This window comes from Aspergillus homomorphus, assembly GCF_003184865.1.
Source record: "Aspergillus homomorphus CBS 101889 unplaced genomic scaffold BO97scaffold_8, whole genome shotgun sequence".
Lineage (NCBI taxonomy): Eukaryota > Fungi > Ascomycota > Eurotiomycetes > Eurotiales > Aspergillaceae > Aspergillus > Aspergillus homomorphus.
Window position 1 is genome coordinate 140,520 of NW_020291894.1, and position 23,557 is coordinate 164,076.

Below are 23,557 nucleotides of genomic sequence, written 5' to 3' on the forward strand. Positions count from 1 at the left end.
CGGTTGTCTCTTATGCTTATCCTTATGGAACCACGGAGTATGAGTACGGCCGTCAGTGGGCTTTACTCTTTCTTTTCGGGCTGGGCTGGGCTGGGCTGGGCTCAGCGAAGCGATTTGTTTCTGCAAGTCAGACGGCGACTCAGTGGGATTCTATTCTCCCAACTCCTGCTCACACTCCCGACTAACTACACAGCACTGTAGCTAAATCTTACTAAGTCTTGTCTTCCTTCCTTTCTCCCCGGCGGAGGAGAATCAGCTCCTCCCACTTTCCTAATCTGACCTTGGTTCCAACTGCTGCTATCGTTCACTCTTTCTTGCTGATGAAGAGGGGAGCGGCGTTGTAGGCGTAGGCGTGTAGAGCAGAGCCAAGGAGAGGGGCAACTGCACGGTAATCGCTAGTCATGTCTTCACAGAGAACCTGCGCGCCATCTCCGAGAAAGAAAGCGAGTGGCCACTGTATAATTATGTATGTACAAATATTATCCCTCGGGTTTATGTTTGTTTTACTTTACGTAGGAGCGTTCAGGCGCGTACTTGACAGTATGAATAATTTTTTTTTTTTGTTTTTTTTCTTATTATTATTTCCCCCTCCTGTGTTCCTTCTTAATCTAAATGATATATGAGAGTGAGTAATCTGATTAGAAGATTGACGCCTGTCAGAGTTTATTATATTAAAAATAATCAGAGACCCTAAAAGACCACACCGTTACACCTTGACAGCCAATACAGAAATCCCCGCCGGGTTTACGCGGAATATGATGATAAACCATCGAATCTTTACTAAGCGCATTCTGCATGAGCAGGAGGATAAGGATTGAGGAAGATGAGGAGGAGGAGGTACTAATACGCCGGACATGTTGTTGTCCGGCAGTATAGTTGTTAGTGTATACAATTGCAGAAATGCAAGATATTGTACCGAGTAGTTAAGTAGTTAGTTGCACTGTTATCTAATCTATTGGTTCTAGCCTCAAGGGAAAAAAAAAAAAGAAAAGAAAAAAGAAAACAAGGGGGGTGGTGGAGCGTGTGGAGGATAAGAGAGGTAGAAAAATAGAAAACAAATAATAAAAACAAAAGCTATAGGCTGAAAAGGGTGAAAGTTGATTTCATGGTGCAGGATATAGTGTCGGAATTTCCCCTCCGCTCCCGACTCCTCCCCCCCCCCAAATCCCTCCCTCCCTCCCTCCGAGGTCCGCTCCCCCGCGGACCCCGGGTCATCATTTCACCAAAACAGACTTGTTGCATCCGGATATAGTTTAGCGCCTGACGTAAAAAGGAAGATAATACGAAGTTGCAGGGGAAAGCGAAAAAGAAAAAAGAAAAAAGAGGAAGAAAAAGAGAAACCCAAAACGTAAATTCGTCTAGCTCAGGCTTGTCAGGTCGTTGTTGGCCCTGATGCACGCTAGGATCATCCGGGTGATGGGCGGCAACGATGACACGTTGGTACTGCCCACCTCCTCCAGAAGCAGCCACTGCTGCAGTGTCCGTGGAATGGGGAGCATGTTGCCATCCAGGGTCCCCGTCCAGGACCTTAGGAACTGCGCGCGTGCGAGCATCCACTCCTCCTCGCTGCGCGCCAGCCACATTTCTTCCGGGGCAGGTAAAGGTAGTTGCAGCAGTGTCTCATCTTGGAGGAGGGGGTAAGCGCAGACTTGTCCGTTCGACGACGGACGATGGAGATGTGCTTTGGCCGCGATCGTGTGAATGATGTGCACGAAATAGATGTTCCGACGCAGGGACTCGCTGAATTTCCAGCGTGTCCAGTCCGTTTCTTCTTCGTGAGAGGCTCGGAGAATACCCCCGTAAGCAACCTGAAGGCGATGGATCAGCTGCAGAGGGGGTTAGCACGCGACGCTTTTCTTTTTAGACTTAGATCATGGGAAGCACAATCAAACACGCACCTTGCTGAGAGATTGGAGGGCTGGGATTGTTGCAACCACCCCTGGTCCGCTGGAAGGGTCAGAACCCTGTCTTGCGCTAACCATATTGGGGAGGTAGTTGTCGTCAAACAAGTCGAGAATTTGGTAGACGCAGAGAGTGTGGAGGGGGGTAATGCAGCTCTGAAGCCCACGGCGAAATCCGTCAAAATCACGGATTCCGCCGTTAGCCCTCTCGTGAGATTCCACATAGGTGACATAAGCTGACAGAATGGCCAGCGAATTCTCCGGAGGCTCTCTCAGAGTTTGCATGGCTGAAGCATGCAACTCGGGATGCAGAAACGGGGAGCATGATTTTTGCTGCAGTGCAATCCCGGGGTATTCCCTCAGTAGGCTGACCATATCGTGGATCACGTCACCAGCAATGCTATCAGAAACGTCGCCTCCTTTGGCCATGGAACTATGGCCAAACATATTCCCTGGCACTGTCTCCGGACATGCGGCGAAAGGTAAGAGCTCATCGTCATCGTATGTCGAGATTCCCTCGCTCCAAGCGTATTCCGTGTATGCGGAAGAAAGCGATGCCATCGTAAACCCATTGCTCAACGAATAACCATCACCCGAAAATGCTGCCGGTGTCGGTGGCATCATTGCCGCGGGTGATGAGGCGGTAGTTCCATGCTGCGAATTATATTGTAATTGCGACTGATGTCCAAAATAGTCATCAATAAGGCCAGGCAGGTGGTCGTTCAGTCTATAACTGTCAGGCTGCTGAGACAAATAATCGGAACCGGATGATGATTCATAGGGCCAATGGCCTTGGGTGGCGAACACAGTGCTGTCACCGTGACTGTGTGCCAATAATCCCACATTGGAAGAATTAGCCGGGCTCCAGGATGGTCTCGAAGTATCATCATAAGTAGATGTTGTGTCAAGAGGGGGAGCAGACAAAGTCCAGGGCCCATTGCTAGGAGCTAGAGTCAGGGGAATATAGAGAGAGTCGAGAGGTGATGTGATAGCCAGGTCAGAGTTATCTTGGGTCATAACAGGTTCTGGTGGCGTCACAGGAACGCAAGATGCTGGATAAACACAGGGCCTTCGACTTTGCAGGCACCGACTGCAAGAGGGTCGAGTCATAGAGCAGCGCAGTTTCTTCTGTGCACAGGTATCACAAGATTTCCGCTTCGACTGACGTTCCTGGCCAATGTTCTTGATGCATCGACGACGGTGTCTATCCCGCAAGTCGCCTGTCATGCTATTAATAAGGATGCTTTAAGGAACGACAGGCTGTTTGCTCGTGAAAGTAGAACAGAGGATGGGGAATCACAACTTGATCGACAGAACCATAGGAGAAGGGGTGGCCTACGACGACTGTATGTCTTGTTGCAGATTCCGCACCGGAAATCTCCGTCAGCCGTGGGCTGTGAAGGAGGAGGTGGGAGGCACTGGTTGCTGTCCGTTTCTTGGTGGCGCTTCTCTGCCTTGGGGTCCATTCTCAACGAGGCTTGAGATGTTTGGGTAGGAGGTAGTGGAGGTGTTTGCAATGATCACACTTCAGATCAGATAACTGTTACAGTGATGTGAGTAGTGTGGAGATCTTTCAAAGGGCAGAGATGTCAAGCTGTCAACAGATTGACGCCAAGGGTATGTCTTAAGAAAGGTGCAGAATGGTTATCTATCGCAATTCAGGAGGACCCTCCGAGGGGAGGCAGTGGATAAGTATCGTCAGTACTAGATTTCTCTTGGCAGCTCTGTGCCGATTAGTCAATTCTCTCTCATCTCATCCGCGAAACCTGTAGAAGCAGAAGCGAATGAAAGGATTGCAATCCCTTCTTTTGCATGTCTTGCACATGCAAGGGTAAGAAAAGATGCTATAATCCGGACCACTGAGAAGACGGAAATGGTCCGAAAACCCTAGTCAAATATGAAAGGATAATAATCAAGCGCCGTCAAGTTCTGGCTGCCTTGGGGAATTGGGGAGCCTGAGATTAGGGGCAGGCAGTCAGTGCCTCACTGCCTTAGCGGCTTAGCCTCGTCTGCGATGGGCGAACCGCAAATGGCGCGACGCTGCTGCTATACATCCTTTCGATCTGATATAGCTCTAGCCTGCGGGTGATTGACCCTCGCTAGGGGGGTTCTGCTCCAATCAATTCCTCTGTCTCCGGCTCGGTCTCTTTTTCTCAAGATAAGTCTTGGACGTAGTCTACTCACGGATGCAGAACGCCACCCCGACCGGGGATCGTCCATGCCCAGGCCTGACTAGTCTTAGTCGTCTTGTCTCTCATCCAGCCCTGGTATGGTGGAAGCCGCCGCCGCAGTCACTCAGGCCGACTTCAGATGCAGAAGAAATTGAGCCAGTTCTTGCTGTCAATTTGCGTACCTTTCACGGCCACCATGGAGTGAGGAAAGGATTCCAACTGCAAATCCTTTTTTAGCAGAGGAGACTAATGCTCCACTAATCGCATAGCGCTCCTGCGGGAACAACCATTGGTGTTCGTGCTGGTCCATTCTTCGTTTTTTTTTCCTGTTCCAATTCAAGCCTGTCATCCTGTTGGAATGCGGGCTCGTTAGCTCGCCCCCAATTCAGGTTTGCCGTTGGTCACAGTATATTTGTACCACCCTCATGCTGATATGAACATGGATCCTTCAGGCCAGAACCTGGCATCGCGCTGTCAGTGGAGGTGACCCACCAAACTAACCATGCTACACTGCATAGTTAATTCCCCGAATCTTCAGGAGAAAGTCCTGGTTATGGAGGTACCCCACCTGGGAAAACACGCTGCAGAGCAGGTGGACGCCTTGAAGGAAACGTGGCTTCGGACAAGCAGCATGCAATGAATGACAATACCACACCGTACCACAGCAGAAGTCTTGTGTCGGCGGCACCGATAGGATTTTCTAGCCATCTGACATACATGAACCCTGCGTAAGCCACAGATACGAGGCGCAGTTATCCCTGGATACGCTTTTTCATTCCCTGATTGGCGGGCAGCGTTAGAGGTTCGTTTCGAAAAACTCAAGAGCCTCATACATGCACCTCGATTAGCCAGAATCGAACATCATCCGTGATGCAGCTTCGCTTAAATTGACCTTGGAGTTATGTCACCGTCGCAACACACAGTGCACATTCTCTGAGGAAGATGATCGAAGAGGACCGGTTGCCTGGCTAAATTGAAGGATTGGCGGCTGCCTTGTGAAAGTTCTCACCTGCCATTGCTGGATTAGTGGTCTTTAAAGTCCCCGATTATATGTGTCTAGGATTAAGAGCCCGTCGCGGCGAAAGTACGACGGCTATCGACGAAAGGGTAGAATCTTACCTCAGCACTTGCATCCACGCGGAAAAATCAGAAGTCAACGTTCACCCACGCGGCGTCGATCTTCAGGCCCAATACGGATTAGTTGACTTACAAGTGTGTATTAGTATGGGGCCAAATTTGCAAATTGATCATGCTATGCGGTACCGATAGACTACGTCTTCAGATGGTCGCCCCTTGTGATATTAGATCGGAAAAGAATCACTGGTTGCTTCTTCTTAGCACTTAACGTACCAGTCATCAGAATTCAGAGCGAAGATGACAGTAGTGTACAGATTTAATCCAGAACGAGTCTGGGTTGATCGCAAGGGATTCGTGAACCCGCAAACTATAGCCGGTCCAGTGTCAACTCAAAAGGTTATGGGTACCTTTTGTTGACGATCATGTCCGATGAAGACTTTCGAAACAGTTTCGGCAGGCTACTGGAGAAAGTCTCCAGCCTGCACTACAGTCGGTGGATACCTCCCCCAGCGACAGGTCTCCGGCAAGACCACAGGCTAGTGTATGTGCTGAAGCATGTTAGAGTTGGAATAAATCCGCACTCAAGCATCTGCGCAGCCCCCGCCCGCACTTAACTGCAACTGCAGAAGAGCTAAAAGCAGAATGGGCCGGTTTATCCCATCAATGAGTATCAGTGTTGACTTGAAGGGACTGTTTTAGGTCTGCAGTCTGCACTCTGCATGCTTTCTAGCGCCAAATGGATGCACGCTCTGGTCTATGCCTGAAAGGGTCGATGAAGAATATCCTGTGCAGGTTAGCCTGTCAGCCAGCTTTAACCTTTTTGGTCTGGTGTCATCTCTTTTCAAGTGCCGAGATCATTAGCAAACATTGTGAAATTCCGCCAAGTAGTATCAACAAATAACGTCATGGTCATGGCTTGAGAGTAAGATGGTGGCCAAAGACTTTGATTCGGCTGAGATTGAGCGTTTTATCACAGCCACCACATTTAAGCAGGCCATTAAGTATGACAACGATGAAGACTTCTACCCGTCTTGAACAGATTTAGTACAAAAGAAGTGTCTCACCAGTTCTACGTCAGGTTAGAGAGTTCGTGGGTTAGACGCCCACGGCAGCCTGAGACAAACGCGAATGTCATTCTCGTCGGCTCCACCGGACGCGAACTGATACCCCTTGGGCGGCGATTTCGAGATTCGCTGCATGCCTGTTCAAGTCGGGACCCTTTTTCAATTTTGTAGGAGTTTCGATTGTTCAGTGCGTTGACATCAGTCACTTGGGTACCCGTCAGAAAGCATCGGCTAGGATTGACAAGGACATTCATTATTCGGGTCATTTTAAGAAAAAGAAATTGGCCGTGCATTGGTGGAGTGCAGACTTCCACATTCCGATTCCGTGATCATCACTTGGAGGGGCAGGTCTAGGCAAAAAGGAGGGGGTTTGAGCCCCAAAAACTACAATTAATATTGTAGAATTCGTTGGTTCTCCAAGACTGGGATAGCGTGCAAGGCCGCTTGAAAATCTTCTTTCCTGCCGAGCGGTTGCACGCACCGAGTGAAAGAGTCGTACGGAAGAACGTCGAGGCCGTACAGTGGTGTGTGCCTCGGATTGCAACGGAGGCTAAGTAAAGTCCGTGAAGTCAAGCAGACACTGCCGCTCAGTATCGGAAAAGCTTGCCCCAGGGTTCCGATTGCCTGCTGTTTACTTTTTGTGCTGTATCCTCCCAGGGATTGATTCCTTAGGGGTGTAGATTGTATGAGTAAATGCAGGCCTTAACCCGCCCCACCGGCTAAAGTATCACTGCCGCAACGTTGCTCAAGTGGGTGGCCAGCGTCAGTGTTGGTGGCGCTTCGAGATAGACGCCTCGACCACTCGGTGCCAGTTCCCAATGCAGGAGAATGAATCACAATTCCACAAGGAGTAACTCCCCCTGACACAATTTGGTCAATTAGTGGTCTAAATGGTCTTTGCCTGGGGCGATCGTGCCTAAATTACCTTTTGGTGAGCTCGATAAGGACCCAGTCAGTGATGCCTTGTCACGCTTGCTCTGCATGAACACCTCTCGTGGGTTGAATTGGCGCTCATCGACGACCATCTCAATTCTCAAGCTATCTTCAGCTTTATTGTCGGTCATCAGCCGTTGGGCACGTTTTCTTTCCTAGATAACGACTTTAATTAAAAGCTCTTGGACTAAACGAGCTGGGTCTAGGCCGTACCGCTAACGCGATTGAGCAACGCAAGAAGTGATTAAGTTGTGGCAACATTTACTGGTCAGTAATTTCGCGAAAATGGGTATCCAGAATGCCCACTTCTAACGGGGAGACTGACGAAGTGTGTGATACTGGTGGCATCGGGAGCTTGGGTCTCAGTCTGTTGATCCTCCTTAACGGCGAGTCGATCGAGGTCGATGAGAGCAAAGCCAAGATTTAGCGTCCATTGGCGGATAGAGGGGAACAGGCCGCTGCTGTTCTATTTGCCATTCAGGGAACAACGTGGGCCTGGGCACGAGTAGTACGGCGGACCCTGCGGGAGAGACCGTCAGATGAAAAAGTACAGTACAATAGAGTTCTTATGCCACTGCCACATTGAGGACCCTTGTTTTGTCTCACCTCCGAGCGAGACTGCCAAGCCTAAGTGGCCACATTTCGACTTCAGCTGGCGTAATCATCTGCCTTCTCAGCATACAGTAAAGGGTAGTGGTGCTCCTCCAAAGCCTTGGGTGACATTCGTTGACCTTGGCGACAAGACTCTGAAGAGTAATCAATGCGCACTACCTTGGTAGCGAGTAGAACGTTATCTGTGGGGTTAATCAATCATTGAACAATTAAAATGACACTGATAGTCAACCGATAGTGACTCCGTTCCGCGGACTCCTTCGTCCGCAAGACGGGGTGTTATGCTCCGCGTGAAAAAGATGAGATGAGATGAGATGAGATGAGATGAGATGAAACTCGAGATGAACTTCTCCTACCGAGACAGGAGATGAGAAGGTTTCCCGCACAGTAAGCGGCCTCCGACTTCGGATTGGTAGTCGGCACTAACAACCAGCCAGTTGCTTCCATTTGAAAGATATGTTCGATTTCCTCGAGAAAACAGGCCAGAGGATGAATTCGGAAAGTGCTCGCTGCTGAGTATCTTCAGGCAACAATCACCATGCTCTCAGCTCCAAATTCCACCGGTCGATGGTCATCGGACTCTCGAAAATTCTCAAAGTGACGCCAGCCCAGGCGAGGCCAAGCTTCTGAAAGAGGTAGCGAGGTCAATGTGCCCTCTTTCTTCGACCAGCAAGCCAGTCCGCAGTCGCGACTTGGAATTAACTCCATGGCAGAGAAGACAGGTGTCTCCTGGCAATAAATGACGGGAGCAATGTCTTTATGACGTGAGTGCAAACCGTAAGATATGGGTTTATTCGATGCTATACTAACCATCCAGTCGTCTGGCTTCGTCCGTGGTCACATCCAGAGCAGCGCAGGTTGTGAAACACTTCCACACTATCTACACCATGCTAGTGTCTTCGAATTCCCGGTTCTTGCCACCATACACATGACCTCTTCGTCACCCCACTACTATCTGAGCACCTACATGGAAAGACCGCGTGTATACGCGGAGGAGCAGTTTTGATATAGCCCAACAACAGACGAACCTGTCCTCATGACTTGACTGCGCAGGCAGCGCGAATCGACACTCAATGTACTTACTCAGTTTCATGACAATGAGCTCATACCTAAACATACCGAAATACCCTATCAAGCTGCTCTTTCTCTCCCTCGTTGCCTTCTTGGAACTCTATGCTTGTTACAGTTGCATACGGTATATCTGATCTCACTTCTGTATTTAGATCTCCGGTAAAACCTACGAATCATCCTTTGGCGCAACAGTTCTATACGTCACTTAGTTTCTGTTTTGGTGGTATGTCTATAATCATCGCTTCAAATTCAAAAATCCGACCGCATTGGCTTCAAGCACACACGGCACCATAGCTCGACTCCGGGATGTTGATTGCCGCCATGTTGGTGGTCCAATAGCCAGGGCTGCAGCTCTGCGACTGGTTATAGCGGGCTCAGGCCTATTACACCATCGTCATATTTGGCACTGGCGGGTTCATTCGGCGTGAATCCTCTTGGCGGGTGATACATATACTTGGGAGAGTTGTATCCGTTGTATCCTGCACCAGTAACGGCAGAGCCAGCACTCTTTTGCGGTCGCTTATCGGAGCCGTACGGCCGCTAGCCAGTCCGTCAATGCTCGGTGCTGGGGCCGGACTGTGACACTTCTTGGTTAGCCTCTAAAGCGTTGGCAATGTGTGGGTGCCCCGTACGGTGCTGCGGGACGGGATCGGGACGCATCCTCGGTTCCATGTCCGGCTTGGATCGGTGATGAGCGCTGGCACCACCCATGGCACCAAATCACTCGCATGGGTGTTGGCATGGATAGATTGATAGTCTAAATGGATAGGGGACTCGCAGAAACTTAGCATGAGCTCTCCGTGGCTGGCGTTCCGTGAACGGTGAAGGTACCCGGTCGGTTCAAGTCTTGCCATTCGATCAGAGAATCGGGAAAGCGGCCACTGTCTTCAGCTTCTCTGCGTCTGCAATCGTAGCTCTATAAATCTCATACTTCATACGATACTAGGTTGCTCTACAATATCCTTCCATCCTCATAGCTTCTCCTGCCTTTTTGTCCAGCATGAACTTTGAGCCTGCATATAGGGCCCCTCTGCTCCCTACTGATGTTCTCACTTACATCTTCTCGAACCCAGCCTACGACCATTCTGTCCCAGTAAGTGAATTGCTCATATGTCTCCTTTTCAACCGGATTTGACCCTCAGTAGATCTATGTCGACGTCCATAACCCTTCTCGAACCATCTCCTACAATCAAGCCCATCGCATCGTCCGTCAACTCATTGCCGGTCTTCATGCCTGGGGTGTACAGAAGGGCGACTGCGTCAATATTCACTCATTCAATAATGTACAAAGTCACACCACTTGCGCACCGCTCACATATTGACCATGGCTGGAATCCCCGCCTCATCTTTAACCCTATGCTCGTCCTCGCCATTGTCGGTGTGGGAGGCATTTTCACCGGCTCCAACCCGGCTTATACCCCCTGAAGCTCAAGCACCACCCCCACTCCGCGCAGGTGCAATCCATAGTAACCGAGCCAGGACTCCTGGACACTGTCTTGATCGCTGCGCGAGATGTGAACATCCTCTCCTCACGGATGCGCATATTTGATGTCCGGAAACAAGCAGTTCCCGCAGGCACCGTGTCCTGGACATATTTATTCGGGCACGGCGAGAGAGATTGGGAACGCATCAGTGATGCCACCGCTGCAGCTCGAACCACCGCAGTCCGACTATTCAGTAGTGGGACAACGGGTCTGCCAAAAGCGACCGCGATCACACATACGAATCTGGTTGCACAGCATGAGCTCGTGTTCGAGTCGCATCATCGACAGTATCGGGTATTTGGCCCTTGTACTACTCTCCCAATCTAGCTCCTGAGTAACAAAGCCTGGCGTGCTGAACTAGGTCTCCCGCGTCGTGCCCACACCTCTCTTCCACGCTGCTGTGGTACCCTCGACCCACTTTGGGAGCCTCAAAGCCGGTCACACCAACTACATCATGCGGCGGTTCGACCTCCTACTCTTTCTGGAAACCGTGGAGAGATACCATGTGACCGAGTTGGCGGTGGTTCCGCCCGTGGTGATCGCCATCATCATGAGCCCCTTGTCCTATCAACGAGGCTACTGAGGTCTATCCGGGCGAGCTCGATCGGCGCTGCGCCCATCGACAGAACACAAAGGCGCCTTTAGGCGCTACTGGGTGACGAGGCACCTTGCACGCAATTCTGGGGGATGACGGAGACAAGCTGCATAGCAACCATGTTTCCGTATCCAGAGCAGGACCATACTGAGTCGGTGGGTCGGCTGATACCGAATCTCGAAACCAAGTAGGCGCCCCTTACCCTGTGCCCCTCACCCTCCTTTAGTCACTGGACGTCATGGCTTACTCTTGGGATTAAACAGGTTAGTCGACAACGCCGGCAACAACATCTCAGCCTACGGCGTATGCGGCGAGATATGTGTTCGAGGACCAACCGTAACGCCGGGATTACTTTAACAGCGCTGCCGCGAACATCAAGTCGTTCGATGAAGACGGGTGGTTTCACACGGGTGACATTGGATACTGTGAAGCGGGAACTGAGAAATGGTATATCGTGGATCGAAAGAAAGAGTTGATCAAGGCCCGCGCTTTCCAGGTGGCTCCATTGGAGCTCGAGGCTGTACTGATTTCACAACCGCTCATCATTGACGCGGCTGTCATCGGCGTCAGGAATGTAGTCCCAGGGACGGAGCTGCCCCGGGCGTTTGTAGTGCGGCGACCGGGCGATGGAGATAGGCTGACGGAAGAGAATGTGAAGATCTATCTCGAGGAGAGACTGGCCAGCTACAAAGCTCTGACTGGAGGAGTAAGTTTTGTAGGCGCGATACCCAAGACCGCGAGTGGAAAGATCTTGAAGAGCCTATTGAGGAAGAGGAGCCAGAGGGAGGTCGAGGACGGCTGGAGACCGAGGCTGTAGCCTTGGGTACCTCGGTAATGGTATCTCAGCAGTCGCAAAACAATTCCATGCCTAAATTTGACTGAGTCTTGAAACTGAAGCAGCAATTAAACCTCTGTGTGGTCTCTGTCCTACGATGGGCAAAGGTGCCATCTCCGAATCTCGCCAGCATCGCATGCAGGCGGTGTAGCTTTCTGCCAGAATTTACCGCATCAAGTGACGGAGCATTCCTCACTTTCTGCCGTACGCATCTGCTGTTGCTTTTGCCTGATCATGAAGCCACCTTGGCCATTGAGGACCGAAAACATCTATCTGTTATGCTGCTGGTCTTCTACTAATGACTATTGACCCGTCATACTCGAGGTATGAGTTAAATCAGCATAACAAGATCTTCGACCCCATAGAATGATGATATCATCCGTCTGTATCGGGTTGATCCGAAACCTCAGTGCGCCGAGATCGGCACTTTCGGATAGCTCCAGGAAGCTATATCAACAGCTTCCTCTGCCTTGCACTCGCCAGCGATGGAAGATCACACACGGTCAACATGATGAGTGTCTGCAAGAAGCAGTCCGCACGATTGAGCCATACTATTGCTCGTGGTAATCCCACGGTCGCAGTACTCTACCAAGCTCTCGAGCCACCGGTAATTAACGGTGCTCGCAAGCCTCGCAAGCCTGGCGGTATAAGCCTTCAATCACTCCCGCAGCTTTGATAAGACTGATACGTCGTCTCAGGCTACCAAGACTCAGGCGCAGACATCGCATATACACTTCACAAGCATGGCGTCCGCGTTCATACTCCGTCGGCATCCCCGAACCCTCGAGTGCAGGAAGGCTGGTGCTTCCCCGACACCGAGGGGGGCATTCTCTCCGCCGTGCAGCAGGGCGCAACACACCTCTGGGCCAACACCATCCTGTTCTCGTCGCATCCACTACAGGTATCAGAGGCTCTGGCCTCCAGCCACGCCCTTTCTATCGTTGGACAACCTCCGACGCTAGTCGAGGACTTCGACGATAAAGCCTACCTGAACGAGCAGCTCCGCAAGTACGGCTCCTTCACTCTGCCCCAGTCCTGGCTCATCCGCGTCACAGACAACATATCCCCAATCCTGGCCTCCATTCCCCGCTACCCTGTCGTCGGCAAGCCCGTCCGTGGCCGCGGCAGCCACGGCGTGAAGCTTTGTCGTGATCACGCAGAACTCGATGCACATGTCAACGCACTGGTGCAGGAATCCCCGGTGGTTCTGATCGAGGAGTTCCTCACCGGCGAAGAAGCGACCATCACGGTCATGCCGCCTTGCGCCGGCCGTGATTCGCACTGGAGTCTCCCGCCTGTCACGCGATTCAATCATGTCGACGGTGTGGCGCCTTACAACGGTGCAGTGGCTGTCACTGCCAACTCACGCGCGGTGACCGCAGAGGAGATGCAGGATGCGTCGTACGGCGCTGTCATGCGGCAGTGTGAGCAGGTGGCGAAGCTGATCGGGGCCACCGCGCCCATACGGATTGATATTCGACGGTTCCGTGAGGGCTCCGAGTTCGCCATCTTTGATATCAACATGAAGCCGGTATGTCTTGTTACCTATCTCGAAAATCAAGAGAGCTAATGTGTATGTCTAGAACATGACTGGCCCCGGCCGTGCCGGCCGTGAGGATCAGGCCAGTCTGACAGCCCTTGCTGGCGCTGCCATCGGATGGGAATACGGAACCCTCCTGCAGCACATCCTCGAAGGTGCCGAACCGTTAGATCGGTTCCGCAACTATAAGAACCCATTCGCGCGTTCCTGACATCATGTCAAAATAAAAACGCCTCCATCTCCTAAATCTACCCCTAAGCCTTCACCCCGTCCACCTTCTGCAACTCTTTCTCTCCCTCCGGTTCACTCTCCTTCTCCTTCTTGACTGCAACCATCCGTTTCCCCGACTCATCCCACCGATACACCGCCCCATCACCCACATTATACCGATAATAGTTATTCGTACCTCCCGGCACCACCGCCTTCCGAAACGTGATATTGATCCTCCCCTGACTGCCTTGCGCCCCCTTCCGCTTCGGGATACTATGCAGCCAATTCGCCTGCGTCTCGCCCCTCATGATGATCATATCCCCGGAATCGAGCGGGAACTTGAGCGGTTTCCCCGCATCAACGTCACTCCCAGCCACGGGCTTATGTTTCAGCAGGAAGTCGCGCTGGCCGCCCAGCGAGATCGACGCGATCGTGGGGTTCGGCCCCAAGAACCGCTCGTCGTCCGAGTGGTACGAGATGCTGTCGTCGCCCGTGGCGTAGTAGTTCACCAGACAGAAGTTGTAGTGGGTGCCGTCGGCGGTGGCGGCCTCGACGGCCTGGCGGAGGACGTCGAGACACGGCGGGATGGGGCGCGGCGGGTGGTTGTATTTGGTCTTGTCCTTGAGGGTGGTCGGTGGGGCGCGGGTGCGGGATTCTACGAGGGTGAGGGAGGGATTCAGTGTGATTGGGGGTTTCGGTGGTGAAGAGTCTATCGGTGGAGTATTTGGGTCTTTCGAGTTGGTAGTCGGGGTGTCCTGCTGTGAGCCCGGGATGAAGATGCTGGTTTCGTCTACGCCGAAGACGGTCGTGTAGCGCGGTGTGTTGATGAGCGTCTCTGTTGGACCGCGACGGATAGTGTACTGCACGCGATAGAAGGGGAGCTCGTTCCGGAGGAAGTTGAACAGATCGCGGGCGATCGGGGACGGGAGGAACGGTTGGAAGTACAGCAGGTCCAGGTGTGGCTGGTTGTTAATGGCTTTCGGAGGAATGACTCGCTCCAGATTGGCGATTGGCTTGAAGAGATGCGAGGGGAGGTCACGGATGGGCATGGGGTAGGTCGGGTGGTGGGTGGTAGCAACTGGTGCAGACGGCGAGGATGCTGTTGTAGCTTCGGGGTCGGATTTGGGCTTCTTCGACGGGATGGGTTGAAAGAAGGAATTGATTCGTTTGGACATAATGAATTTAGAATCGACTCAATGTCTTCAGTTGAGAGTTATCGGCCGTGTTGACTTCTGCGTTTGCAACTCTGCAATAAGGTGAGACTCTAGAAGTTGAGCTCGAGACGCGAAGGCGAGAACGATCGCGTCGGCGAGTGATGTCATTGCGGCCAGCCAATGTGGATCGGATCGATCCGAACAGTTCGGTGGAGATATGCCAATGGTCTAGACTCGACCTCGCCTTCAGTATGTGCTTCTGTCCGTTGTTCTGAATACTTCCCTTGTAACATGAGATGGGTGCATTTATTCTCGTAGCAAGACAAAGCCTCCAACTAAGCACCGTTTCTTTACGCCGTTCGATGAGCGCGACGATCCCTTGCGGTGCGGGGGATGATCTGCAAAATGTCCACCCTTGCATCTCGAGAAGGTCAAGGGGCAGGGATGTATTGGCATGGAGTTAACTGTCGCTGTAATGTACTTGTGAAGAACGTAACTCGGCTTCAATCTTGGGGAAATACACAACTAGTAGCATTGATATAGGATGCGAAGAAGCGCGTCTTGGTCAACGCATGGTAGCGTTTCGTCAGGGTTTCAAAATATATATTATCTATTTCGAGACATTCTTCAATTCCTTCTTCGAAACTGCTCGTGTTGCTATGTCAAGCAGCTGCTAGGACCGACTAGTAATTCAATAAGGCCTTCATCTACAATGCACGGGGGGCGTAAAAGGCAAACGGCGGCACAGTTCGAGCTGGTGATCAATTTGCGTCTCTACCCCATAAACCAGCCACAAATGGTAGATCACATACTGAGAACCCCTATCCATCTCCTTAATCAACATCTTGGGCAGCCTTCCGCTTTGTCCCCGCCTTACCAAACATACTGTCGAGCTTCGTCTGCCCCTTCTCATGCTTCTCAACCTTGACTTTCTCTGATGCCAGCACCGGAGGCAGTCCCTGGACGCGATGTTTGGCATCCTCCAGCAGCTCGACTTCTCTCTCGCGCTGCTTCTTCACGGTCGGAACCGACCACGAGTTCGAGGACGCAGACTTGTACGCGAGCTTATACTTCGACCCGGTCAGATGAGTCTCGTAGGTATTGGCATCGACTTTCTTGACGTGCTGCCAGGGCAGGTAAGCATGCCACTGCTGAATTTTGATTGCATACCGAAGATCTCACGTACCTGATGGCCTACGACCAACCAGTGATACTCCGTCCCCACCGGGGCACCGCTTCCCTCCGGCGCTTTCTTCGCACGTCGCTTGTTGGTCTGATAATCGATTCGCCAGAGATCCGGCTCTTCCTTCGTCTCCTTCCACGTTCCCTGATCATATGTCCAGGTGTGCGAGCCCCCAACCGCCATTCCGGAATACACTTGTCCATTGTATGATTTGAGCGCGTTGTAACCTGCCGTTCTCCCACCGGTGTATTCCGCCTTATGCGAGGCCGGCTCATCGGCGCCTGCTACCAGGAACTCCTCGTCCTCGTCCACAAGGTCCGACGTCACTGATACAGAATCTTCGTTCTGAAGTTCTGTCATCTTCTCCCCGTCTGACGCAGGGTGTTGCACGCCATGAGCGTCATCTGCGACCACGGTATCTTGTTCGGACCGAGGCGGAGAAGGAAGCTTCTGTGACGTCCGGGTTTTTCTTTTGACGCGCTTGTTCAGCATGTCGTTTACTGGTGGAACATGAGTTAAAGTATGACAGGTGATGATGATGATGATGATGCTAGTTACTATCTAGCAGATTCGAGGTCGTCGCCGGGGAGAGGAAAGTATGAGCCATGACGTCACGGGTAGCACATGCCGCGAGAGGCAAAGAGGGAAAGGTCAGATGGTTGACAACTCGAGGAAGTTGACCTCAATGCAATTTACTCGTACTCTTACTCCTCACACTATCTTTCCAGATGGCGACTCGCTCCCTTTTCAACATTCCACCCAACCAGACGTCAATCCGTTACTAAGAATAGTCGTGATCTGTCCAGGAGCTTGCTAAGCTCTTGCGTTGCGCGATGAGTCGTTTCGAGGCAGTACACCTGCAACCTGCTGATCTGAAGGTCGCCTCCTCGCTCTGCATTGGTTGGGTTGGAAGAGAGAATTGGGTCGGACACGTCTACCTGAAGGTGAAGTCTTGCGGCTCATTCGTCCAGTACGAGGAACATCTATGATCGCCAGCCTCAGTCAAGCCACAGCACATCTTTGGGTTTGCAGCCACAGTTGGCGAAGTTATGTCATGTTGGGAGATATCTTCGATTCTTATTGTTGTTGCCTCGAATAGTGACCATTCGGGACGGGCGGGAAGAACCGGTGGATGTGGAGTTGCCCAGAAACCCATCCATGATTGACTGATTGACTTTGACGCTTTCTTTTTTCTCTCAGTGCACACGCATCTGACAGTCGGTCACCCGATGACGATCATTCTATTCTTCTCGCTTTGCCGTGCTTGAACACCCTCCCAAATAGAGGATGGCGCATCCCGGAGGAGGGGCACTGTGGCCCAAGACGACGAACCAACCCCCTTCCATCCCACGCATCCATCAGCATCATCGACATCACCCTCTCACGCACCCTCTCGAGGATGACGGACGAACCGCTTTCGCTCACACACACAGAAGGTTCTCCGCTTATATCCCCATCAATCACAGGGTCCGCCAGCCCATCAGGATATGCTTGCGCGGCGGAAGTGGGTGTCGCTGCCCTTGCTCTGGCTGATGCGCCACCATACATACCAGTCCCAACAGTTGATCCCATCCATGATCACCAACCCCCGCTTGTCCCGGCACAATGACCTATTGGGGAGGCGGGAAAAGCGCGGCATAATCGACATACCGTTAAAATGGTTGATGCGTCTTACCGTGGAGGGGGTGAAAAAATTGATCATACAGCTCACAGTCATAATAAATATACTCTTTCTTCCCCCCGGACGTCAGCGGCGCCTCGCGCCCTTTATCCGCTAGACATAGATATCTCTCTGACCGACCCCCTCCGTTGCAAAACATACTGCTTCGGCATCCCTGCCTGGCGCATAACTGAAACCGTAACCAACGAATCGGGAATCTCGACTACTGCAACATCCGTGCCTTTTTCATCTCCCGTCTTGTTGCTTTTTCTTTAAGGGTTCCTTTTATCCTCAGATATCTTTTACCCCTCGATTCTTTTTAAGGGTCTTCTCTCACCTCCACCTTCCTAGTCTACACGGAAACCATCTCCGCCCAGACCATCACCCAGCCCTCTCCTTTTTTTTTTGACTCTCCTTATTCCTCTCGCCTTGCCAATTTCCTGATTCTGGTCAATATCTGCATGCACGTACCTCCATGATCGACCGGTTTCCCCATATTTGAATAAGGTTCTCTGCGCCTCCCTCGTGACCACGCACACGACCTCCGGCCCCAGCCGACTAAGAGCGAAGTAAAAGAGGCCAAAAAGCAAGCTTTCCCAGTCCTCGCAACCACAACGCACAAAGAGGCGATTTTTTCTCTTCTTTGGTTACCAAACCAAACACACAAAGAATTACAAACCCATCTTCTACACATACACCATATACACACAATATGCGCGACATGCCGTCCCGATTCATCGAGATTCTTGACCCCAGCGACGGCCACCCTCGCATCTCCGACTCTGACGTGCGGCTGGAGGACGTCCTCGCGGACCATGAAGCATTTGTCACCCGACCGCGATCCTCGACGCAGTCGTCGTCGAAAGCCAGTATAGACAAGGATCGCATAGAGCGGGACAACATCTCCTCTCCGGGGCAACGGTGGAAACGGCTCAGCAACATCCTCGTTCCCAACCGACGGGCCTCCAGCTGAAGACACCCGCAACTATACAATCTTTTATCACGACGTTTGATTCCTTAGCGACGAATGACCTCAGCGACGAGCGGTCCCGGCGACCCTCCACAGCCAGCGAGCGTCCCCACCTCACCACCCTCCTTACGATCCACTATCCACTATATGCTACACTACATTGTGACATGCTATGCTATCATCATCTATACATCACTTACAGCGAAAGAAACCCACCACGCTACGAACGCTTTACACGAGACAAGATGTAACGAGACCTTTGATTGATGTTCTGCTTTCTCGAGTTCATGTTTCGGAGTTGGGGGATCTAGACAAACGGAGCAAAGGCTTACTACAAGGTTTTTTTTTGGAGGGGGTTTTCTTGATTTTGGGTTACACTTTTAGCGCAGGAGTAGGCAGACACGAATAGGGATTGGTTATTGGGCCGGATATATCTTACAAGAGCAATGATGGATTCAGAAAATTCTAACAAACTCATTACAACCTGATTTCTCACTGTCATCCATCACCCATTCCTTTTCCTTTCGCTTTAATTTCTTTTAGCCCGACAAAGTCGAACGCCAGAATAGACTAGACTACCCTGTCCTTCTACCCAGCAACATACTCATGAACCGATTGATTGATACCCAAACCCAACACAACCGACGCCCGAAATCAATGATCTACAAGCCGAGCTAAATCTACTACTTACAACCACGGCAAGGCTTACTTTCCTCTCACTCTCCTCCCGAAAACACCAGTTCCACATGACCACGACCGCCCCGTTCCACAGTGGATCCCTGACATCATCAATCCATGATCCCCGACTTCCGGGCGCCGCCCGCCGTGACCTCTGCATTATCCCGAAAGGATTAACGGGCCCACGCGGTTTAGAGGTAAGAGGCTGGACGGTATGCGGTTCTGGACTGGTCTTGGACCTGGACCTGGATCTGGCTCTGGGGATTCAGGCGTGTGGTTCTTGGTTTTTGGTTCTGGGTACATGGCTCTGGTTCTGGGTTCTGGGACTTGGTTCTAGGCGGAACGAGGAGGGGTTATTGAATTTTCCATCCATGGCACCCTTTTTTTTCTATCTAGCTGGAGGTGATGGTGTCGTGTTGTCGCGAGGTGAGGAGGGAGGGTGCGGCGAGGCGCGCGGTAAGGTAAGGCGTGGTTACACTAAAAGGTATTGTATGTTCAGGGTGCAGCTTGGAAAGGACATCGTCTGCTGCAAGTATACATTGAGTTGAGTTGACTAGACTATTGTATTGATGCTAGATAGAAGATGGCTGGCGCTGATCGTCGGGGCTCAAATGTAAAGCGAACCGGACAAGGCCACTATTTGTCTTCTCTCGCGGTGGTTCTAGACCGCCTGGCGAACGCTTGAAAGTCAATCGATTGTTGGGCTGGGATTTGAGCGGGGAGAGTACCAGGACTAGTAGGCGCTAAAGGCTCGGGGAGTGCTGCGGATCGTCGCCTGCTTTTTGGTACGCCCCAACCTACGGTACTACGAGTACCTAGGTGTTCACACTAGTGGTTGTCGTTATCCCAGTCGGGCAAGATTGCTGGGTTATCAGGGATCGGCTGAAACGAACTCGGAGAGGCATGTACTTCTGATTTGCTCGCTTGTTTTGCATTTGAGTCGGGATCTTTATCAGAAGAAGGCTGGCACGTGGAGAGTTGTTTGCTTCTCTCCGACCGATGGTTTGATTTGTTTCAGTGCCGTTTCATTTGAGGAGCTTGGCTCGGTGGCCTGGACGACCTTCCTACATAAACATCTACATACGGCACAGTCACTGCTTCTCTAATCAGCCCGTTGTCCACTGTCCCTGGTGGTCCCCAGGAACTCCCGAAAACATTCGACGCGTGGATGCCTCCCGTCCAGAGCTCATCAAAGATTGACCGGAGGTAATTCCACATCACAGATGGTACTTCTACTGTGATCTCGTTGGCGCCAGAGCGGAGATGCGGGCTGATGTTGATCTTCGGCGCTTGGTAGACGAAGGGCGGGACGCGGTGTCCGTTCATATAAACACGCGCGCCGTTGATGGCTGTGGGCAGGAGAAGGTATGCACCCGAAGCGGACTTTGAAGGGGACCATATTAGAGTGTTGCTGTAGTAGCCTATCCCGGAGACATTGGGGATGGCAGGAATCTCGCGCCAGGAGACGAAGGAGCTGAGTCTGTGGGTGGTGTTATGCTTGAGGGCGATGATCGAGGCATCGCTGATGTTGAGGGGGTGGTCCCAGTGTTCGACGGTGAGGGTCCAGTTTGAGAGGGTGATGCCGGGGGCGACAGTGTGGTTGATGAGTTGAATGATTGTCTTACTGTTGGACAGTGTAAATGCCATCTTCGCGGAGCTGCTGGCTGTGACGTGCAAATGGAGGCCTCCAGATTTGCTGTACTCATGATCTATGATTGAGGTGGGGACATCAGTGGTTTTGATTGATGACGCGAAACTATCCGTGTCTCTGAAAGCCAGTATCATGGTCTGGTTTGCGGCAAAGGCGAAGGGAATCACAGTACGTCCAGACTTTTGCTGATATGCCAGGACCGAGCTTTCTTCGCCGGTCCATGGATTGAGCAAGTAGGGCTGCTTGGTAGTAGCTACACTAACCTTGCCAGAAGACTTGACAACGTCTGAGAGAATGAATAGATACTCTGTGCCGTCACAGTACCGTCCTCAGTGAAGTAAATGTTGGGCAATCCGCCTGATAATATCGCCGGAAGACCTGCACGGGAGCACTTCTATGTGTCATTGACCCCACTCAGGGTGAGGTTACTCGAGCTTGGAATGATCATTGCGCGGAATCCCGGACCATCTGGCGCAAATTATCTATTTTCCTGACATAGGCTTGAGGTACGGCGAAATTCTCCGGTGACAGATAGACATAAGTGAAGCCTACACCCATTAGTATACAGTAGCCACGAAGTTGAGAAAGCGAGCCCATACCATCATCAAGTAGATCTGTCTCATTCTAGACAGTCCCCAGGTATGGATCAGTTGCCGAGTCCTTGCTGTAAAGAACCAGATTGATCTTCGGAATACCGAGCCGCTGTGAGTGTTGTAATCTCGCAATATAGTTCAAATCTTCGGAAAAAACCCATGGTCCCAGTATGGCTGCTAGTCGGAACATGTGTCTGAGAACATGTAGTAGAATGGTGTATGGCCTGGCCACATCGTATTATAGTAGTTACCTGAGTATGATTGCCCATGCAACACGACCTGATTGACTCCACCCGCAGCCGCCCGACTGACTTGCCACAGAAGTCGGGAAACTGTATGGCTGTACGCCTCGGACACAATGGCACCCAGCTCATCGGAGATGACTTTCTTTCCTGTCAAAACTGCCGGCTCAGAGAGTTGTCGTTAGCTGTCAACATTCTCTTGATGTTGCAAGCTTTCGCATTCAGGTGCACTGACATACGGAACGTTCGCCAAGACATCAATGGGTAAGTTGTAGGCGACCTGCGAAGAGTATTGTAGATTCATCGCGTTGGTCCATCTCATATAATGCTCCATATAAGCACGGTACCCCTCCATCAAAGCACCGCGATAGTCATTCAAATATCTCTTTCCTTGGTCAGAAGTATCTAGCAGACACTGTGTTGAACCCGGAGAAGCAGTCTGAACGCCAAGGTTGTTATTGCCGAACATGATGAGTGGAAGATGGCGCTCCAGGTTGTACCCGTACTTATCCTTGAAGATTCTAGGAAGTGCCGTGGTCCAGGATATGTTCGATCTCGCCTCGATACTGTCCTCCCAGCCTTGAAGTCAATGAGCATTGTCCGTCGCTAAGGAGCCATGTGACTGCTTACCATAATTACCAACCTCAGGGAGAAGCTCCTTTATTTCAGCATCACTCAGTAGATAGTCATCCCAAATCTTGGTGACTACCTGCGCTCCCCGCGCACTAAAGTGATCGACAGTGTAGTAACCATTGTCGTCGAAAATCGTCCCAGTGAAATTAGAGTCGACAACAACATTCTGCGCATGGGTCAAGTATTGGTAGAAAGCGAAAAGCCGATAGGATTCGCCACCGGAAGAAGGGAGCTCGAGATGGATGGTGCTATTGATGACACTTTGGTCGTCCATTCCTGCAGCGTCGAACTCTTGAGTACGTATTACATGTAGTCTTCGACAGGCACATCATAGAAAGTCTTGACGGTCTGCCCGGTGACGTTCCGAGCAAAAAGCACTTGCGCGGAAACGAGTGCCACCAAATCGCCTGTTTACCAACCTGGAAGCTTTCCATCGAGACGCCGGTGGCGGAAATCACGACTGAGTGGGGAGCCTGACCATATAAGCTATCCCTCAGGAGCACACTACCAGTCTCTTAGCAAGTCCCACTGCAGTTTCTCGTCGTCGTACTCTGCAGGCACCCCCTGTCCCTGATTGGGACCAAGGGAAAAGTCCAAGGCAAGACCAGCCTCTTTGTGAGCACGGAGAGCAGCTTTGAAGATTTTGAGGTACGCTGGGGTGCCGAAGTCATACGTCGCCCAGTCCGCTCCAGGCACCTCGGAGCCATAAGCATAGAAAGGGACGAACTCAACACCCCCCGCGCCTAAAGTACCCGCATCTCGGATATTCCGTTGCATGATTTTTGGGGTCGACACTGGCGTCCGGCAGCCAGTAGCGGAACCGAAGACGCGCGCGCGATGTTGGGTTCTGGAACGAGCCGAGGTCAGTGTAAGTTCCAGTCTCCGTCTCAACGAGCGCAAAACTGTGTTAAAGAGTAGTACGGAGAGAAGAACTGAGGTCAAATGCATATTGAACAATGTCAAGCTGCAGTTGCACATTGTTCTGCCTCTGATGAATTCTCATAATGAACACGCTCTGTTTTTATACCTCAAATTTATCCACATCTCTACCCAAGATCGAAGACTCGGTTGACCCTGTCCCGAGATCGTCATCGTTCTGGCTTATGTGGAATAGCCGGGCAGAGGCATTTCATGTCATATCATCGAGACGGAAGCGATGGGCATATTGGGGAACGGCGAGCAAGTGCCCTCGGCAGTCTTCATGCACGGCACTGGGCACCTCCAGGGCTGCATTGACGCGGTTCCATTTTGGGAAAGAAATACGGGTGACAGTCGTATTCGGGCAAGACTGGACCGACAG

General features: G+C 51.6%; 8 protein-coding genes across 8 annotated transcripts; 4 read left to right on the top strand and 4 right to left on the bottom strand.

Moving 5' to 3' along the window:
* Nucleotides 1-1,358: 1,358 nt before the first annotated feature.
* On the bottom strand, nucleotides 1,359-3,367 carry BO97DRAFT_468943 (Zn(II)2Cys6 transcription factor domain-containing protein; the record flags this gene model as incomplete). Its single annotated transcript, XM_025699796.1, has 3 exons — nucleotides 1,359-1,826; nucleotides 1,980-3,121; nucleotides 3,241-3,367. 3 exons carry the CDS (start codon nucleotides 3,365-3,367, stop codon nucleotides 1,359-1,361), a joined length of 1,737 nt encoding a protein of 578 aa, XP_025553663.1.
* Nucleotides 3,368-9,829: 6,462 nt separating this feature from the next.
* BO97DRAFT_468944 (acetyl-CoA synthetase-like protein) lies at nucleotides 9,830-11,822 on the top strand (the record flags this gene model as incomplete). Its single annotated transcript, XM_025699797.1, has 7 exons — nucleotides 9,830-9,922; nucleotides 9,975-10,112; nucleotides 10,257-10,607; nucleotides 10,675-10,848; nucleotides 10,959-11,095; nucleotides 11,172-11,244; nucleotides 11,288-11,822. 7 exons carry the CDS (start codon nucleotides 9,830-9,832, stop codon nucleotides 11,723-11,725), a joined length of 1,404 nt encoding a protein of 467 aa, XP_025553664.1. The 3' UTR covers nucleotides 11,726-11,822.
* A 429-nt stretch (nucleotides 11,823-12,251) lies between these two features.
* On the top strand, nucleotides 12,252-13,494 carry BO97DRAFT_464998 (glutathione synthetase ATP-binding domain-like protein; the record flags this gene model as incomplete). Its single annotated transcript, XM_025699524.1, has 3 exons — nucleotides 12,252-12,387; nucleotides 12,442-13,274; nucleotides 13,327-13,494. 3 exons carry the CDS (start codon nucleotides 12,252-12,254, stop codon nucleotides 13,492-13,494), a joined length of 1,137 nt encoding a protein of 378 aa, XP_025553665.1.
* BO97DRAFT_404061 (alpha-ketoglutarate-dependent dioxygenase AlkB family protein) lies at nucleotides 13,381-14,670 on the bottom strand (the record flags this gene model as incomplete). The annotated part of the gene is made up of 1 exon (XM_025694882.1): nucleotides 13,381-14,670. A coding segment is annotated over one exon (1,133 nt), but the record flags the coding sequence as incomplete, so codon positions are not given.
* Nucleotides 14,671-15,335: 665 nt separating this feature from the next.
* Nucleotides 15,336-16,492, bottom strand: BO97DRAFT_271646 (uncharacterized protein). Its single transcript, XM_025690993.1, has 2 exons — nucleotides 15,834-16,492; nucleotides 15,336-15,771 (listed from the first exon to the last, which is right to left on the bottom strand). The coding sequence occupies exons 1-2, from the start codon at nucleotides 16,320-16,322 to the stop codon at nucleotides 15,481-15,483; spliced, it is 780 nt and encodes a 259-aa protein (XP_025553667.1). The 5' UTR covers nucleotides 16,323-16,492; the 3' UTR covers nucleotides 15,336-15,480.
* A 1,710-nt stretch (nucleotides 16,493-18,202) lies between these two features.
* Nucleotides 18,203-18,503, top strand: BO97DRAFT_422415 (uncharacterized protein; the record flags this gene model as incomplete). The annotated part of the gene is made up of 2 exons (XM_025696796.1): nucleotides 18,203-18,359; nucleotides 18,427-18,503. 2 exons carry the CDS (start codon nucleotides 18,203-18,205, stop codon nucleotides 18,501-18,503), a joined length of 234 nt encoding a protein of 77 aa, XP_025553668.1.
* Nucleotides 18,504-18,944: 441 nt separating this feature from the next.
* Nucleotides 18,945-19,597, top strand: BO97DRAFT_404064 (uncharacterized protein; the record flags this gene model as incomplete). The annotated part of the gene is made up of 1 exon (XM_025694883.1): nucleotides 18,945-19,597. A coding segment is annotated over exon 1 (338 nt), but the record flags the coding sequence as incomplete, so codon positions are not given.
* Nucleotides 19,598-20,152: 555 nt separating this feature from the next.
* On the bottom strand, nucleotides 20,153-23,034 carry BO97DRAFT_422416 (uncharacterized protein; the record flags this gene model as incomplete). The annotated part of the gene is made up of 6 exons (XM_025696797.1): nucleotides 20,153-21,096; nucleotides 21,634-21,790; nucleotides 21,860-22,203; nucleotides 22,255-22,548; nucleotides 22,673-22,761; nucleotides 22,808-23,034. The coding sequence occupies 6 exons, from the start codon at nucleotides 23,032-23,034 to the stop codon at nucleotides 20,153-20,155; spliced, it is 2,055 nt and encodes a 684-aa protein (XP_025553670.1).
* Between the last annotated feature and the right edge of the window lie 523 nt (nucleotides 23,035-23,557).

Excerpts from the sequence above, each read along its gene's own strand:
- BO97DRAFT_271646 (XM_025690993.1), bottom strand. The coding sequence starts at position 16,322 with ATGCTGAACAAGCGCGTCAAAAGAAAAACCCGGACGTCACAGAAGCTT. Across the intron at positions 15,772-15,833 it reads GGTTGGTCGTAGGCCATCAG|CACGTCAAGAAAGTCGATGC; the intron begins GTACGTGAGATC and ends CTGCCCTGGCAG.